Genomic DNA, 17,129 nt, shown 5'->3' with positions numbered 1-17,129 from the left:
AGTAGCTGGAATTACGGGCACTTCCAATTTCTTACATGCCTGAGGCATGGAAATAGTCAAGTCTTCATTGTTATTCTTGTCTATTTCAGTATTGCTCAATCTCATGCAGCGATGTTGCTCAAAATACAAATACAGTTTGTAGGTCAGTGATTCCTTAACTATACCTGTGTAGCAACCTGAGTTACGACTGCACTTTCTCTCCAAGCAGCAGTATCTCCTTTCCTGTGGATTTTTCTCCTCCCATTGGCAAAGGGGCAAATTTCCAGATATACCATCATCATTTTTTTGGCTGGAGAGATAACTTCAGTGCATCAAAGGTTTGCAAATATCATAGGTTGGGATCAAAGCTGCTCATCCATGACCAGTCTGTTTCTTTGTTCTGTGAGCTCATTTTTTTTCCCCTTTAAGTGGCCTCTTGGGGATATGGTATTTTGTTGATCCCTTACATGACTGCTCAAACAAACAGAAAAGAAGCATGAACTTCGCTTTACATGTGAATACTTACAGTCCTATTTGTTTTCATTTGAAAAAAAAAAAGGTAATAATCATTCACAGTGCTTCAAAATTCTCCTTCAGCCTAGATCCCAAGATAAGAATGCTTCCAGTACTGCAAGGAAGACTTAAGTTAGCTGTTAGTAAGAACATTGTGATTGGATACCAGGTTCTAAGTCCCCACAGACACAGTAAATCATGCAATCTCTTTTCCCAGAGATGAGAAAGAAAAATCAAGAAACATAGGACAATTCTTTGTGGAAACGATAACAATTTGTATCATTCTGTTTCTAGAAATATTTATACTTGTTCTTAATTACAAGCAAGAGGTCGGAGAAAATTAAATCTCGAGGTCCCCTTCATTCTTCTATTAAAAAAAAAAAAAAAGAAAAGCTTTCTAAGGCCCTCTGAGGAGGGAAGAGAGTTTGCTGCCATCTCCTGGACATTCAGTGCCAGTGTACATTGGCTGCCGAGAGCAGGTGCCCTTTACAAGTCTGGCGGGCCCTGATGGATGAACAGGAAAGCTATTTATGGATTTTAAAGAATAAAGTTGACAAGTGTTTTGAGTACTGGCTGGGGATCTTTAAAGGCTTAGAAGCAACTGGGGTCTATTATACAACAAATTCTTGGCCCCTACTCAGGCTGGATAAATCAGTCTCTAAGGTGCCAGGAAACTCTTAATAGCACCCGGGAATAAAAGTTGGAAAATTGTTAAAACACTAGTAAGGCAATAGCTTTCTTGACAAATGTGTTGGATATAAAGAAAATCCTGTTCGTTGATGAATTAAGGTGTGAAATTAAAATTAAATATATTCTTTTTTCTTATTCCAGTTCTGGGGCTTGGACTCAGGGCCTGGGCACTGTCCCCAAGTTTCTTTTTGTTCAAGGCTAACACTCTACCACTCTGAGCCACAGCACCACTTCCGGCTTTTTCTGTTTATGAGGTATTGAGGAATCAAACCCAGGGCTTCACGCATGCTAGGCAAGCACTCTACCACTAAGCCACCTTCCCAGCCCCAAAATTAAATAAATTATAAGTGATCAATTTTGTTTTAGTTTTTATTCTGATAATACCACCCACAATGAGTTATTATTTGTAGTGACTGTTTTTCTTCTTTCTTTTTCCTTCCTTCCTTCCTTTTTTCTTTCCTTCTCTTTTTGTCCTTCTTTTTCTTTCCCTTCATTTCCTTATTCCTTCCTTTCTTTCTTTTCCTTCTTTGTTTCTGTTTCTCTGTCTCTGTCTCTCTCTTGCTGCCATCGAAGTTTGAACTCAGCAGCTCATGCTTGTTTTATCCCTTGCTCAGCTCTACCACTTGAGCCAGGAGTCAGGCCTTAAATCTCAATCCTCAGCCTCCTATGTAGCTAGGTTTACAGGGGTGAATCATTGCTACCTGGTTCAGAATGTGTTTCTTAATGAAGATTTCTACTGAGCTTGTATGAAGGTTATGAGAAGAATCATAGTCAGTAAACACTAACAAACAGTATCAGCAGGCAGACCACTCGCAACAATTCTAAGTATCATTTTCTTAAAAACTCAGGGGCTGGAGGCATAGCTTAGCTGGTAGAGGGCTAGCCAAGGGGTGAAAGCATCAGGTACTGAGTTTGAGTGCTGATCTCAGACCTAAAAAAAACCAAATTCCAAAACCTATTTGTGGCAAGACTGGTACCACACCTTTATATCAACCAACACTGTATATGAACCAATTTATTCCTTAGCAATTCTTAGCAGTAAAGGTTCATTTTCTTTCTAAGCCTGAAATACCCTGGGAGAAAAACAAAAGCAAATCTACACTAAAGAGAAGCCAATGCAAGAAAAAGAGCTAGTTTTATTTTGTGCTAAGATATAATTAGAACTGGGCGCCGGTGGCTCACACCTATCATCCTAGCTACTCAGGAGACTGAGAGCTGAGGACTGCAATTTGAAGCCAGCCCAGACAGAGAAGTCCCCAGGAGACTCTTATCTCCAAGTAACCACTCAAAAGCCAGAAGTGGAGCTGTAGCTCGAAGTGGTAGAGTGCTAGACTTGAGCAAAATTGCTCAGGGACAGGACCCAGGTCCTGAGTTCAAGACCTACAACAACTGACCCCCCAAAAATCAGAATCTCAACTTGTTTTGATGTTTTATTTTTCCCCCTTGTCAAGGCTAGTCCTAATGCCGTCTGCTCCTGACTCAGAAAGACTGTACAAGGACCAGAAAACCCACAGCAATTCCTTGGGCTTGAATGGCAGCTGGAATGTGAAGCCCATCCGGGTATCACTTGGTCAGCTTCTGGGAACTGTGTTGGGAACAGGGGACTCACTGTGTTCAAGGCCGAGGTCTCATGCCTTCTGCTTTTGGAAAGTAGCCCTGCTTCTCAGGCAGGGGATCAGTTACTCTAAACAGGCCAGGTTGCTGACCCTTTGTCCTAGATCAGAGTTGGAGGACAGTGCCCCACCCCTTACCCCAGGCCACCAGTGCTGTCAGGGCCCTACTGCTTCAGGGCTGCAGAAGTGGGGTGATCTCTCAGGCAAGGGGTGGCTCACAGCCACACTTGCGTGAGACAGGCCTAGTAGGGTTCAGCCATCCCCTACTGAAAGCTCACTCGGGATAGCAACTATGAATGTCTTCTTAAATATCCCATTTATTGACTAGGCTGAGTTTGCAAGCACTTCCCCATAAGAGTTCCTTTCAATAGCTAAGTATTCCACACAGCATTTTTTTTTTTCTTGTTGTTGGTCCTAAGGTTTGAACTCAGGACCTGGATTGGATACTGTCCCTCAGCTTTTGGGCTTAAGGCTAGCACTCTACCACATGGGCCACAGCTCCACTTCTTTTTTGTTTGGGGTGTGTGTGTGTGTGTGTGTGTGTGCTTAATTGGAGCTAAGAGTCTTACGGAATGTGTTGTTCTGCCTCGACCCCTCCCCCCTCCTGTCCTTTGCTAGCTTCAAACTGATCCTTGCATCTAACCTTCTGAGTAGGATTATGGGCATGAGCCACTGGCACCCAGCACATACTACACTTTTATAACAGTATCTCTCCATAACTAAAATCATTTTTTAAAAATCATTCCGTATCTCTGTTTCATGTTGGTATGCTAAAATCTTTGCTAAATGCACAGCAGGAAACAATTGACAAGCAGTCTGAATACAAAATAAACACAAAGTTTTCATCAAAGGCAAAAAGTGCCAGAACCTGGAGGTTCATTTTACAAATCGAGTTACTCAGGAAGCTGAGATCTAAGGATCATTGCTCAAAGCCAGCCAGGGCATAAAAGTGTGGGAGACTTTTATCTCTAACCAGCATAAAGCCAGAAGTAGAGCTATGGCTCAAGTGACAGTGCACCAGTCCTGAGCAAAAACAGCCAAACAAGATAGTGAGGCCCCATGTTCAAGCTCCAGTACTAGCCACCCCCTCCCACCACTCTCCACCCCAAAATAAAAACCCCTAATGGCCTAATGGTAGGGGACTGGGAAGGTGGCTCAATGGCAGAGTGCTTGCCTTGCATGCATGAGGCCCTGGGTTTGATTCCTCAGCACCACATAAGCAGAAAAAGCCGGAAGTGGCGCTGTGGCTCAAGTGGTAGACGCTAGCCTTGAGCTGAAGAGCTGAGGGACAGCGCCCAGGCCCAGAGTTCAGGCATCACAATCGCCCCCCCCCTTCTCCCCACCACCACCCCCCCAACCACCACACATACACATACACACAAATCCCTACTGGTAAATAAGAAGCAAAGCTGTCTGTAAATTTTCCTGGAGATAGATTCTGATGCTGATACAAGGTTTAAGTGGACAACTGCTTCTGCCTTGGTAGTGGTAAGTCCTTCAAACTGGGATTCATATGAATGAACTTGTTTAATTGTCCATTGGAATTTTTGAAATAGTAGTTATTGTCTACCAAGTATATCTCTCTAAGGATATTAATATCTAACATGTTTCTAGTACTTTCTGCATGCCAAACGCTGTTGTATACATATAATGTATACTGATTTCTAGAAGCTTCACAGCTTGTGCAAGGTACCTGCTATCTTCAGTCATGGCTGAGGGACTGAGGCACCGAGCAGCTGGAGCATGGCTGGTCCACACCCCACTCAGCTCTGCTACCTGTGCCTTGAGTTGTTCAGGGCACACTCCACTGTATGTGGAGTTCTTTTTTTTGGCTAGTCGTGAGGCCTGAACTCTGGGCCTGGGCCCTGTCTCTCAGCTCTTCAGCTCTAGGCTAGCACTCCACCACTACAGTGCCATTCCCAGCCTTTTCTTCTTTACTGAGGAATCAAACCCAGGACCTCATGCATGCAAGGCAAGCACTCTCCCACTTAGCCACCTTCCCAGCCCGCATGTGGAGTTCTTAAATGAACTCTGGGCCTCAGTGGCTCATGCCTGTAATCTTAGCTATTTTGGAGGCTGAAGCCTAAGGAACAAGGTTCAAATCCAGCCCAGGCCAAAAAAATAAAAGTCCTTCAGACTCTTAGCTCCATTTAACCAGCAAAAAGCTGAATGTGGATGTATGGCTCAAGTGGTTAGAGTACCAGCCTTGGGTGGAAAAGAAAAACTAAGCAAGAGTATGAAGCCCTGAGTTCAAGCTTGGTACCAACACACACAGACACACACAGACACACAGACACACACAGACAGACACACAGACAGACAGACAGACACACACACACACACACACACACACACACACACGGAAAAGAAGTGGTAATCTTTTTCCTGTTAAGTCATCGTGCCTTTCTTAATTTATAATTTTTAATGTATAAATTTTAGGAAATGTTTTTCTGCATTACTGTTACTTCCATTTGGACATTCTCCCCCACCCCTACTTTTATCTGTAATCTCTCTTTCTCCTTTACCTACCTTAGAAATTCACCCAGTTCTGGTTCTATATGAGTCTACCTGGAAGGGGCAGCTTTTTGAAGTATTTGCTCTATTGCAGTGTTGACACTCATTCAGGGCAAACCAGCAAAATGTCAAATTTCCTTTTCCCATTCACCAAGTTCTAAGCAAGTATGCCGATGGAAACAAAGATGGAAAGCTTTCCTGCATTCTAATATGCTATCTTCGTCTGTCATTTTTTTTCAGTCAGTTTTTACTGGAGATTTAATAAAACTCTTTTTTTTTTTTTATCAGTCATGGAGCTTGAACTCAGGGCCTGGGTATTGTCCCTGAGGTCTTCAGCTCCAGGCTAGTGTCCTACCACTTGAGCCACAGCACCACTTCCAGTTTTCTGGTGGTTAATTGGAGATAAGAGTCTGGCTGGACTGGCTTTGAATTGGAATCCTCAGATCTCAGCCTCCTGAGTAGGTAGGATTGCAGGCATGAGCCACTGGCACTTAGCTTAGTGTAACTCTTGAGTCAGTTCTAAGATGTATAAAACTCATCTTCTTGGATGAACAATTCCTCCACTACAAGTCTTCTTGGGACCTGGAGAGGAAGGTCCATTCCAGGGATCTCACAATGGATCCTTGGTTGTGAATCAGCCTCACATTAAACCAGATCCTCCTCTTCCCTTTACCTCTTCCTTCTGATCTTAAACTTGGATGATCAGATATTTTGTGATATCTAAAAGAGCTAACATTGATACAGGACTTACCACGGCACCCCATCTATAGTAAGTCCCCTCATTCTCACCCCCTTAGTAGCTGTATGATGACATATGAAGTTTCAGAATCTCTGCAAACACAATGAGTTTTTGCAATTGAGCTAGAACCCTCCCTTTCTCTTTTTTAATACTCTATTTATTAATCATTCCTCGGGAGATGTTTTCCAAATAACAATGAGGCATAGGTTAAGAGAAAAAAAACTAATGGGAAACGTGAGGTGCAAAAAACCAATCTCCTTTCTGAGAAGTCTTTGACAGAAAAGACTATTGAGGGGTTATCTGCAGGAGGGACACCAGGGGCCAGGAAGGGTTCGAGACCCCATGTAGGTTGAGTGTGACACAGCAGGGAGGTAACTTGCTTGTGGGTATTCTCTGAAACACTACAAACCGGTGACTCCTTTGGCGTTATTCTATTCACAATTATTCGGATTGAGATGCCTTGCGTTAATAGTGGTTCCTTAATAAGCCAATCTCAGTATTGGTGTATTACTTAATAAGAAGAATCCTTGAATTATATTTAGTTCGAATGGCATCCAGCCAAGTGGAGCCCTTTCTTTAGAGATGGTGATTCGGCTTTATTTTTCTATAACATGTCCCCTCTTGTTCCTAGCCCAAAGATCTTACCTATTCATCTTAAAATCAGCAAATAAAACAATTTGGGGAAAACTCACACAAAATCACTGTCAAAGATATATGTTTTGATTTGTTTAATTAACTTCTAAGACAGATGGTTATTGTTTTCTCAGGGATTGTTTTTCTTATGATAGTCCTTTCTCAGGTCACCCGGGTGATCAAATCTAACTACACAGACTGCCCAAGCAGGTAAACCCGGACTCCACTAACAGGCAGGATCCCAGGGCCCAGTGAGGCTTGGTAGAAACCAGGTGGCTCCATTGGCCAGCCCAGATTTGACATCAGACAGAGGCCTAAATCTCACCCTAATCCACCAATCACAAGACAGCTGATGGTGGGACACAGGATTTCACCTGCTTGAGATCAGATACTTTTTCTGTTAGGTAAGAAAAGACCTTTCTTTCTCGAGAATCTACTCGTGAAATGGCAGTGTAATTAGTAAGGAATGCAGGAGGCAGACTGAACTATAACGATCTATTTCTTCCAAATGAGCATTTGGACCTCACAATCCATACAATGGGGACAAGATGTCTTGTATGGATCACTACTCAGAAGAGATAACCTAAGAAAGATATTCTACTTTATTCTGGGCTAGAAGTTATTTTCAGTATCAGTTATTATTATAACTGATATAAAAATACTTGACATCCTCCCTGGTACATAATAAGAGCTCAATTCATGAACTTCTCTCTCTCCCCTCCCACCTTTCCTTTGTGCCCCCAGCATGGCTGGATGGCTTCCATAACTTACTTCTCTACTCATCATCCTGAGGTGAGCCAGAATATTTCACTGAGGGTTTGCTGGGGAAATAGGGAAACTACATGTGTCCCCAGTTAAATGTATCTAAGTTAACTAGGCACTGATGGCTCACGACTATAATCCTAACTACTCAGGAAGCTGAGATCTGAGGATCTCAGTTCAAAGCCAGCCTGGGCAAGAAAATCTGTGAGACCTCTTGTATCCAATTAACCAGCAAAGGCTGGAAATGGAGGTGTTGATCAAATGGTAGAGAGCTAGCCAAAACAAACAAAAAACCTCAGGGAAAGTGCCTAGGTATGTGTGTGTGTGTGCACACGCGCGTGCATGCACATGCATGTGCACACACTATCAAAGTTTACCTGACTTCTAAAACATGTGATGAAAAAAAGTAAAGTGAAACATGGTGCTGTTTTTTTTCTTTTACTTCCAAGAACCCTATTGATTCTTACAATGTGTACCTATCTTCATCTCCAGGGCCAATTATAGTGCTTTGCTTTTGAAATGTATTCATGTCAGTGCTACTTCTTGAGGAGCTGAAAGAATAGAAGTTGTAGAATCAGGATTGCCCTAGAGTACCCTAGCAGATAAAGGAGCGAGGGGCCATGGGAAGCAGGCCTCTGGAGTAGTTTGACTGGGGACCTTGAACTTATATTTGAATAATTGTGAAGCTTACCCAAATTAGATAATCAAGTCAAGTCAGGGTAAAGAAAGATAAATATGAGGACTTTAAATGAAAATGAAGTGAAAAAATAGAAAAATTATTTGTATCAAAAAGAGATTTAACTTAAATTATAGGACTTGTGGAAGTCTGACTTCCTGTTTATATTGGAGGAGTGCTTTATTAGCTGGCAAACCTTTCAGGAAATAAGAAGTCTGAGCAATGTTTAAGTGTGTGTGTGTGTGTGTGTGTGTGTGTGTGTGTGTGTGTGTGTGTGTGTGTGTGTGTGTGTGTGTGTGTGTGTGTGTGTGTGTGTGTGTGTGTGTGTGTGTGTGTTGATCTAACAGAGTCTTGCAATTGCTTTACCACTGAGCTACCTCCTCAGCCTCAGATCTGATTGCTTTTAATTAAATTTCTCTTCATTCAGTTAATTCCCTCTGAGTAGTTCTGCAATTTGGGGATAACAAGGGGTAGCTTACTGTACATATATACACATTGTATTTTTTTTAAAAAATCAGTGAGGGAAAGAATGACATTGGTCAATGCATTACACTCGCAAACTGACGAATTGGAATGAAACCTCTTCGTACAACTACTTAATGATAATCCAAGAAATAAATAAATAAAATCTAAATGAAATAATCTGTGTTCCTGATGGGTCTGACACAAGATTTATCCAGCACATGGTGAATTGTGAGCTTTAATTTCAGTTCTCTTTTGTCAGGATTACAGAAGGATAAACAGAGACTGGCTCCTACTGTTTTTGTCCAGTTTGGGGGCCCAGTGGGAATTTAATAGTCTGATTTATGGTCCAAGGCCAACCCTCGTGGAATCTAGAGAAGAATTCTGTGCTTTCCCATGAGACTTGCTGCCTGGTCAGCACTCTGGAGGGTTACCCAGGCCTTGCATCCCCTAGAGCCTATGATATGGGGACATGAGACCAGAGAAAGGGTAGTGCTTCTGGGAATGTTATGTTAGTTGTTGACGTTGCCATACTTTTCTCACGAACTTTAACAAAAAAATTTTTAAGAAAACATAATCATCTTGCTTTTAGAAGATAATGACCTTGCCCTCCACACTTCCTACCAGAAGCATTTCAAGCCTCTCAGAAAGCTTATCACTTTTGATGTCCATGACTTCAAACCATTTTTCCTGCTGGGCATGAATCCTGTAATCCTTGCTAACTCAAGAGGCTGAGATTTGAGGATCATGGTTCAAAGCCAGCTCAGGCAGAAAAATGTCCAAGAATTGTGTCTCTAAATAACGAGAAATAAAAAAAAAAAACAGAAGTAGAGGTGTGGCTAAAGTGACAGAACATTAGTCTTGAATAAAAAAACAAGTAAGAGTGCAAGGTCCTTCTTCAAGCCCTAGTATTGATTTGCATGTGCGTTCGTGCACACACTTACACCCACACACACATACACACATACCCCTTTCCTGCCTGGTTGATGGTGACTCATTGAATAGCACCACAGATCTTGAGGACTCATGAAAGCAGAAGTTTGAAGTTCTTTTACTATGTAACTATTTGGAATAATGTACACTAAAGAGATTTTATTTAAAAAAATTCAACTCAGGCACCAAAAGCCACGTGGCTTCTTTTACTCTGAAGAGTTTATGAAGACAGTCATCTGGTCAGTGACTAGCATGGCTGACAGACAGCAGCAGACTAACTCTCAGCTTGCTTAACCTGGTGGCTGCCAGCAGGAAACACAGCTCCTGGGGATGTAAATCCCCCTTTAAATGGGATCATTTATTTCTGACATTTCAGAGGTGACTCTTGTTGCTAGAATGTAAGCTGTGTGGTAATTCCCAGCTGTCCCACAGTGAAAGCAGTCAGCCCGGTCTAGAGGAGTTGAATGACCCTGTGCTTAGGTTAGGAAATGATCTGGAACTTGGATTGGTTTCACTAGGGTTTGTGAGGATTGCTTCTTGCGAAGATTATGTGAAGAGAGCTCATGTGAGATGAGACAGTTGACACTTGTTATCATGAGCAAGCGTACTAGATATATTTTGAAGTATAAAAGTTAACGGGGTGTTGGTGGCTCACACTCATAATTGCTGAGATCTCAGGATCATGGTTCAAAGTCAGCATGGGTAGGAAAAGTCTGTGAGACTCTGATCTCCAATTAACTGACCCCATCCCCAAAGCCAGAAGTGGAATTGTGGGCTTAAGTGGTAGAGCACTAGCCTTGAGCACAAAAGCTCAGGGACAAAGCCCAGGCCCTGAGTTCAAGCTCCAGAACCAGTGTTTTATATATACATATGTGTGTGTGTGTGTGTGTGTGTGTATATATCTATATGTACACACACACACACACACACACACACACACACACACACACATATAAAAGAAAGGCTAATGGGTTCTAAGATAACCACTCTAATGTGTGTTGCAGAACACAGTCCTAAAAATGTGTGCTTTATACCACCCATGGAGCTAATCTAAATTCAGAGACTGTCTCTCAAAGTCAATGATATTTATTATTGAAATATTAGAAATAAAATAGCCAATGTCCTAAGATTAAAAGTGGCATAGCTCAGACTCCCACATTGACTAACCCTGATTTGATGTGCCCTAGAGCAGAACACTGTTCTGATATTCAATGGCAGAACACTGTTCTGATATTCACAGATCACCTTTATCTTCTAGAATCTTCTGTGTTGTCCCACCTCCTGACAGCACAACACTCTGCCAGGAAGAGAGGATTGAGACATTATTAATGTGTAAAAAAACAAAAAGAAAAGACAATTTTGCCTAAGGTCCTGCGGTAAGTCAGCGAGTGTGATTACCATGCCGGGCCCATCCCAGTGTCTAACAAGCGCAGTGGGCTTCTGGTAGTGCTGTGCATGGGGCACCTGAGGTGACGTAGGTATCAGCACATTAAGGCTGATGCCACAAGGGCCTTAGCTACGAGTCAGACTAATAAACAACAAGGGGAGGGGCAAGGTGCTAAAAAAATTCAACATAAACTGCCTACCAGGATCCACAAGCAACCCAACAACCAAACCCATAACCTCATCACTACATTCTAGTCAGATAGAGCTGGTACTCTGTCCCGTGAGAAGACATTTCTGTCTCTGGTTCAAATCCTTCTGCCTGCCACACCTATCCTATTGCCATCTAAAAAGTGATTTATAGCTCCTTGGAGGGGTGAAAAGAGGAACAGAAACTTTTCTTACTCCAAGGAGTTGGTGAACACCTCCATCTCACTTCCTGTATCCCTCAGACAAAGAGAAGGGGGGCAGGGAGAGACATCTGTTGTGGATGTTGCGTGGAGAATTTTTCCCCTTTCCTCTATCGAGTGGGACTCTATGGTCCTTCTGCTACTAACTTCTGGTCAAACTGTAGCTGCTGTACCTTCATGCCAACCACATTTCTTAAACACTCCTGGGATTTCCAAACAGGCCCTGGATGACGAGAACACACAGTCATGTTAGTTGTGTCTTTGGTCATCAACTTCAAATAGTGACTTGGCTAAGACTGCCACCTGTCCATCAGGAAATGCATTTAAAACTATTCTCATTCCTACAAACCACAAACCCCTGAGCAACTGGAAATGCCCCTGGCTCATTATCATCCCAGGATGCTTTGGAACCCATGATCTCAAATTGGCTACTATATGTGTGTTCTATGTCTGTCCTTTAACTGATGCCAAGCTTAAATGCTATATTAGGAATGCAAAATTACCCAGGTACTGGTGGCTCATGCTTGTAATCCTAGCTACTTAGGAGGCTGAGATCTGAGGATCACAGTTTGAAACCAGCTTGAGCAGGAAAATCTGTGAGACTCTTATCACCAATCAACCTCTAAAAAGCTGGAAGTGGAGCTGTGGTTCAAAGTGGTAGGGGATTAGCCTTGAGCACAAAAGCTCAAGGACAGTCCCCAGGCCCTCAGTTCAAGCCCCAAGACCAGCATACACAGACACAGACACAGACACACAGACACACACACCCACACAACACACAGAATGCAAAATTATAAAATGGTTTTTCCTGCTTCCATCTAAGTTAAATTTTTTGCTTATTCTATTAGTAAACAATGCAAGCACAGTACCCATCAGTCTTCCTTTGCAGGAAACAAATAGAAACAACGGGGTGACTTAATGATATGCTGAACTTCTCTTGTCTTGCATTAATTTTCTCAATTAATATCCCCAAAAGGCAACTACAGGACTAAACTACTGCCTATGATTGTATTAACACCAAACTCAATGGGTGATCAGACAGCAAAAAAGCAAAATATCACTCAGTCCCATTGGCCTTTTGTTGACTGAATTCTCCTTTTATGTGTTATCTTTTAGAAATGTGTAAGTCTGGTAGTTTTGCAATATATGAAGAATTGGATTCTCCTTCCCCGCCCCCCTAAAAAAAGGAAACTGAGGAATGAGAGAAATAGCTTAGGATAGAGTTGTTCTTCTAAGAAGAGTTCTTTTAACAAAAATTTTTACAATGAACAGATAAAGAAGAAAGTAATATTTTAATAGGATAGTGAAAAACATAGCAGATTGACAGTGACAGCAGGAAAAGAGCAGGAATACAGGTATTCGCAGAGGATTAAAGTGGCACCTAACTAGGCAAGTGTTTTTCTAGAGGTCTCTATACATACCCACTGCCTAGAGTAGGTAGCTTTACTTGGAGCCATCATCAGCGCTTTGAGGTTGTTGCAATTAATTCATGTTGAATACTTTCCATGGACGGTCACACTCACTCAGACTTAAAATAGATATGAGAAAGGTCTTCAGGTTTACTTTCAGTAACATTATTCACTTCCTAGCCAGCTGAGTGACGACATGGCGTGTGACCCATCCAAATTCACAAGGTAACCTTGCCTGAATTATCCTGGTCCATCGAATAGAAACACTAGAAGTAAAGGTGCAAGAATAGAATTGCAAGGAACAGCAGGAGCACTCATCAGGAGCCAAAGCAAACACACGGGAAGAAAGTCTGTGAGCTCACTCCAACATGGTGGTAACTGGTTCTGTATCTTCACCCTATGGCATTTGTGCACTTTGACTCAGTTCCTCACACTTTGCTTTTATGTCCTGCTGTCAGGACTCCTTTCATCCCAGCCATGCAATTTCCCAAAGTAAAAGGATAACTGAGTTTGCCTCTCTGAGCACCGCTCCCCCTTTTGATGTTACTTTCTTATGCTGTACCCTACCACTTGCCTCAGCTGCAGAAATCAAACCTTTGCTTTCATTGGCAATTGGAGATGTGCGCACCTATTTCCTGAAGTAACTGGCAAGGGAGAATGAAAACCCATCTCTAAGGATAATTACCTCTCTTGCCCTAATCTATTTACCTTAAGTGGCTTCTGAAATGAATCAATATATGTAAGAGCATCGGACAAGAAGTTAAATACATAAGTGCTCAGTAATTATCAAGATCCTCTTTTCATACTAAACTCTATACATTCCCACAGTCCTTAGAATACCTTCTCTATAGTATCAAATAGGCGCCTGAGGTTGAAAGACCCCTATCCTCAATACGTTTCTAATTCTGTGAATACTAGTAATAAAGATAAAGCATGACTTAAAGGAAATCTAAAAAAAAAAAAAAAAGGAATCTCAGTCAGTCCGTCACTACATGTTATATTTGCAGTACCTTTGAACCTTTTCACCCTGGGAGTGCAGCTGTTACATTACTACATAAAGGCTGTGTCCTAACAGTTGCCAGCAGTCATCACTGTCTTTCCTGAGGCGAAAGCAAAAATCCTAAACCTCTGGCTTCCTTAATATAATGGTGCGGACCTATGTGAAGAGATGCCCCCAGGTATGTGCAAACTAGAGAAATGTGTTCAAAATCAATCTGAGTTGCATTTTTTCTTTGACTCTAAAAAATAGACTTCTTGGACCCAGATTGGGTGATGGCCTGTCTGAAATGAAGCTGAGGGATTGCTAGGCACTGGGGGTCAGGAGTGGAGGGTGGGGACTGAAGGGACACTGCAAACGATTCCTTTCAAAGCAAAGCGCGACACCCGGTGTGGTGATTACTCCTCCACCACCGACGGTTTCCACACCTGAACTGTGACACCACTTTTCTTGGCTGAAAACTTGGGCCTCGGCGCCACGAAATAAGAGGAAGAGGCGGCTTCTTGCTTGGGAGAGGTGGGCAGGCCCGGAGGCCCCGGGGAGGCGCTGGCGGGCGAGGCGGGCGAGGCGGCCTCCGCGAAGCCGGCGGGCGAGGCGGTGTAGGCCGGGACCGAGTACACCGACGAGGCCTGCGCGTTCGTGGGGGAGCCCACGCTCACGGGCCGGGGAGGAAGCGCTTGTCTCATGGCTGGGGCGGCACTGACCTTCACCGATGACCTCTGGGGAAGGCTCTCTTTGGCATCTGGAGGTTGGAAAGTAAACAAGGACGCATTGAGCTGGTACGGCTGGTGTTTCATGACTTCAAGAGTATTGAGGGGTTTCTTGCCCTTCTTCTTGCTCATTTTGGAGGCCTGTGCAGCCGAGGACTGAGACTTGATGGCAGCCAGCGGGTAGGAAGGAGAGTGGATCGGGTTGTAGGCCACCGGCGGGGGCGCCCGCACATTGGAGGAGTATTTCCAGCTGGCTGGGAGGGACGGCGTGGGAGACAGCGCACGCGCCGCGTGGGCCTGCACCGTGTCGGAATCCACCACGTACTTCTCCATGCGCGACTGCCTCTTGGCGAAGAGCTGGGCGCCTTTCCCGCTCATTCCGGGCAGCTCATTGGGTGGCCCCGCGGGGGGCGTCGCCGCGAGCTTGGGTGTGTAATTCTGATTGGCTACTGCGGCTGGCGGGCCTTTGAAGGGACCGGACAGGTTCAGGGCGCTGGCGGGCCGCACGGGAGCGTAAGGTTGGGCGATTTTGATGGCGGAGGCCACTGGGCCTGGCGATGGGTTGGACGTGGGAAAGGCAGGAGGAGGTTGGGTCGGAGTCACGGGTCCTGGGGACCAGACTGGAGACATGGGGGTGGCCGGCTGGGAGGCTGGGGGGGACTTGACGGCGGGCTTGGGGGCCACGGGCGGGGGCGTCTTCTGCTTGGCGGAGGCGCCCTGCATGAAGTTGCAGGCCTCGGCGCCCAGGCTGAGGTAGTCCTCCTCGGGCCCGGAGTCGCCCCCGGCCCCGCCGCCCCGTTTGCCCTCCGAATTCTGCAGCAGCGACAAGAGTTCCGGGTTGGGACTGACTTTGGGCTCCTTGAAGGTGAACATGGGCTTCGTGGTGCTCCTCCTCTTGGCCTCCTGCAGGATGCCCGTCCTTTTGGCGGGCACGGCGATCCTCTCATCCCGGGAGGCGATTCGCTCCGACGAGTCGTAAAAGGCGGGCTGGGCCCAGGGTCCCGGCTGGGGCCACGGCGGGGGCTGCGGCGGCGGCGGCGGGCCGGCCACGGGGCTCGAGACGCCCCCGGAGAAGGCCTCGGGCGGCGGCGGGGTGACGGCCGAGTAGGGCGGCGGCGCGGGGAAGAAGTCGGCGCGGGGGCTCGTCGGGCTGCGGGCCGGCACGAAGGGCGCGGCCGGCGGGGCCCCGGCGGCGCCCGGGAAGGGCTTGGCCGTCCTGTTCATCGGGACGGCCCTGGGGGGCTCCGGGAGGCCGGGCGCCGCCGCCGCCACGAAGCCGTTCTGCTGGGGCAGGGGGCCGGCCCCGCGGCCCAGCTGCACGTAGCTGGTGCTCACCGCGCCGCGCACCCGCACCGAGGCCTCGTCCTGCCTCTGGTAGGACGCCACGGTTCTCAGCCCGTCCACCTGCACGGCGGCGGCGGCGGCGGCGTTCGCCTCCCGGCCCGGCCCGGGCCCCGCGCCCTCCTCCTCCTCCTTCTGCGCGGTGATCTGATCCATCCGCTCCCGGCGCTTGGCGAACATGAGGGCCCCCTTGCCCGTGCTGTCGGGTAACAGCTCCATCTTGTCCCCCCGGTGCAGCTTCTTCTCGATGTCCACCAGGCCCGAATCCCAGTCGAAGGTCACCACCTGGGGCCCGTCGTCCTCAGCCTCCGACAGCAGCTCCTCATCCACCTCGGATTCGCTGGCGCCCAGGAATGCCACCTCGCAGGCGTCCTCCCTGTCGCCCTCCTCCTCCTCCTCCTCTTCCTCCCTCCCCAGCTCTCCCGTGCCGTAGCTGACCAGCGTGTATTTCCTGGCCCTCCGCCGGCGCTTCTTAAACATCAACACCCCCTTGGAGTTGGGGTTGGGGGCATCCGTCAGAAGGAGGGCGATGCTTTTGCATTTAGACTTTGCTTCCTTCACCTGCTTCTCCGACAGGCTTTCACTCCTCCGGAGTCCTAGGGGAAGCACAGAAATCGAATTGAGCGGATACATTCAAGGAAGACTCCACCGCAGTCCCACAGCTCATGCCCCTTGGCTTTGACAAAGCATATGTGAAAAAATGCTTATAATTGAACACTGGATTTTGAAGGAATATAATTTTATTTCCCTTCCTTTCTTCCCTCCTCCCCTTGTTTCCTTCCTTCCTTCCTTCCTTCCTTCCTTCCTTCCTTCCTTCCTTCCTTCCTTTTTTCCCTCCCTCCCTCCCTCCCACCTTCCTTCCTTCCTTTCTCCCTCTCCCTCTTTCTCCCTTCTTGTTTCTTTTAGTACTGGGTATTGAATCTCTGCCTTTGCCCATGCTGAACCCAAAACCACTAAGCACTTAAACCCCCCTGCCCTATTTCTTTTCGAATCTCTATTTCTATTACAATAAACAATATATAATAACACTTTTTCCACTTATTCATGTGAATACCTTCCATTCTAGGTGCTGATTAGAATGTATTACATTTGTTTTTCTGACCTTTTATACTTCAGTGATAAAAATTAAACTAGAAAATGCCAGTTAATAGGATACAAGTTGAGTGGATAAGAACATAATTTCAGAACATTGTATTTTCTGAAAAAAATCAAGATGTATTTTGAACTTCTATATTAAAAAAAAAATAATGTCAGGCTGGGAAGGTGGCTCATTGCTTGCTTTGCATGCATGAAGGCCTGGGTTCGATTCTTCAGCACCACATAAGCAGAAAAAGCAGGAAGTGGCGCTTTGGCTCAAGCAGTAGA

General features: G+C 45.6%; 1 protein-coding gene across 2 annotated transcripts in view; it reads right to left on the bottom strand.

Annotated features, from left to right (window-relative positions):
- The window catches only part of Synpo2 (synaptopodin 2), a 146,144-nt gene that overhangs the window by 19,009 nt on the left and 110,006 nt on the right, over positions 1-17,129 (bottom strand). Inside the window, exon 4 of one of the 2 annotated variants that reach the window (XM_070022507.1) lies at positions 14,418-16,360. In XM_070022507.1, coding sequence (XP_069878608.1) covers positions 14,418-16,360 — 1,943 coding nt within the window. Of the gene's footprint in view, positions 1-14,141; positions 16,361-17,129 lie in introns of both variants that reach the window. The other variant, XM_070022506.1, reaches the window with a different exon arrangement.

This window comes from Dipodomys merriami, unplaced genomic scaffold (assembly GCF_024711535.1).
Source record: "Dipodomys merriami isolate MVZ:Mamm:240054 unplaced genomic scaffold, mDipMer1.0.p SCAF_15, whole genome shotgun sequence".
NCBI classification, from domain to species: Eukaryota; Metazoa; Chordata; class Mammalia; order Rodentia; family Heteromyidae; genus Dipodomys; species Dipodomys merriami.
Note: the sequence above shows the minus strand (reverse complement) of the source record. Positions and strands in the feature narration are given on the sequence as shown.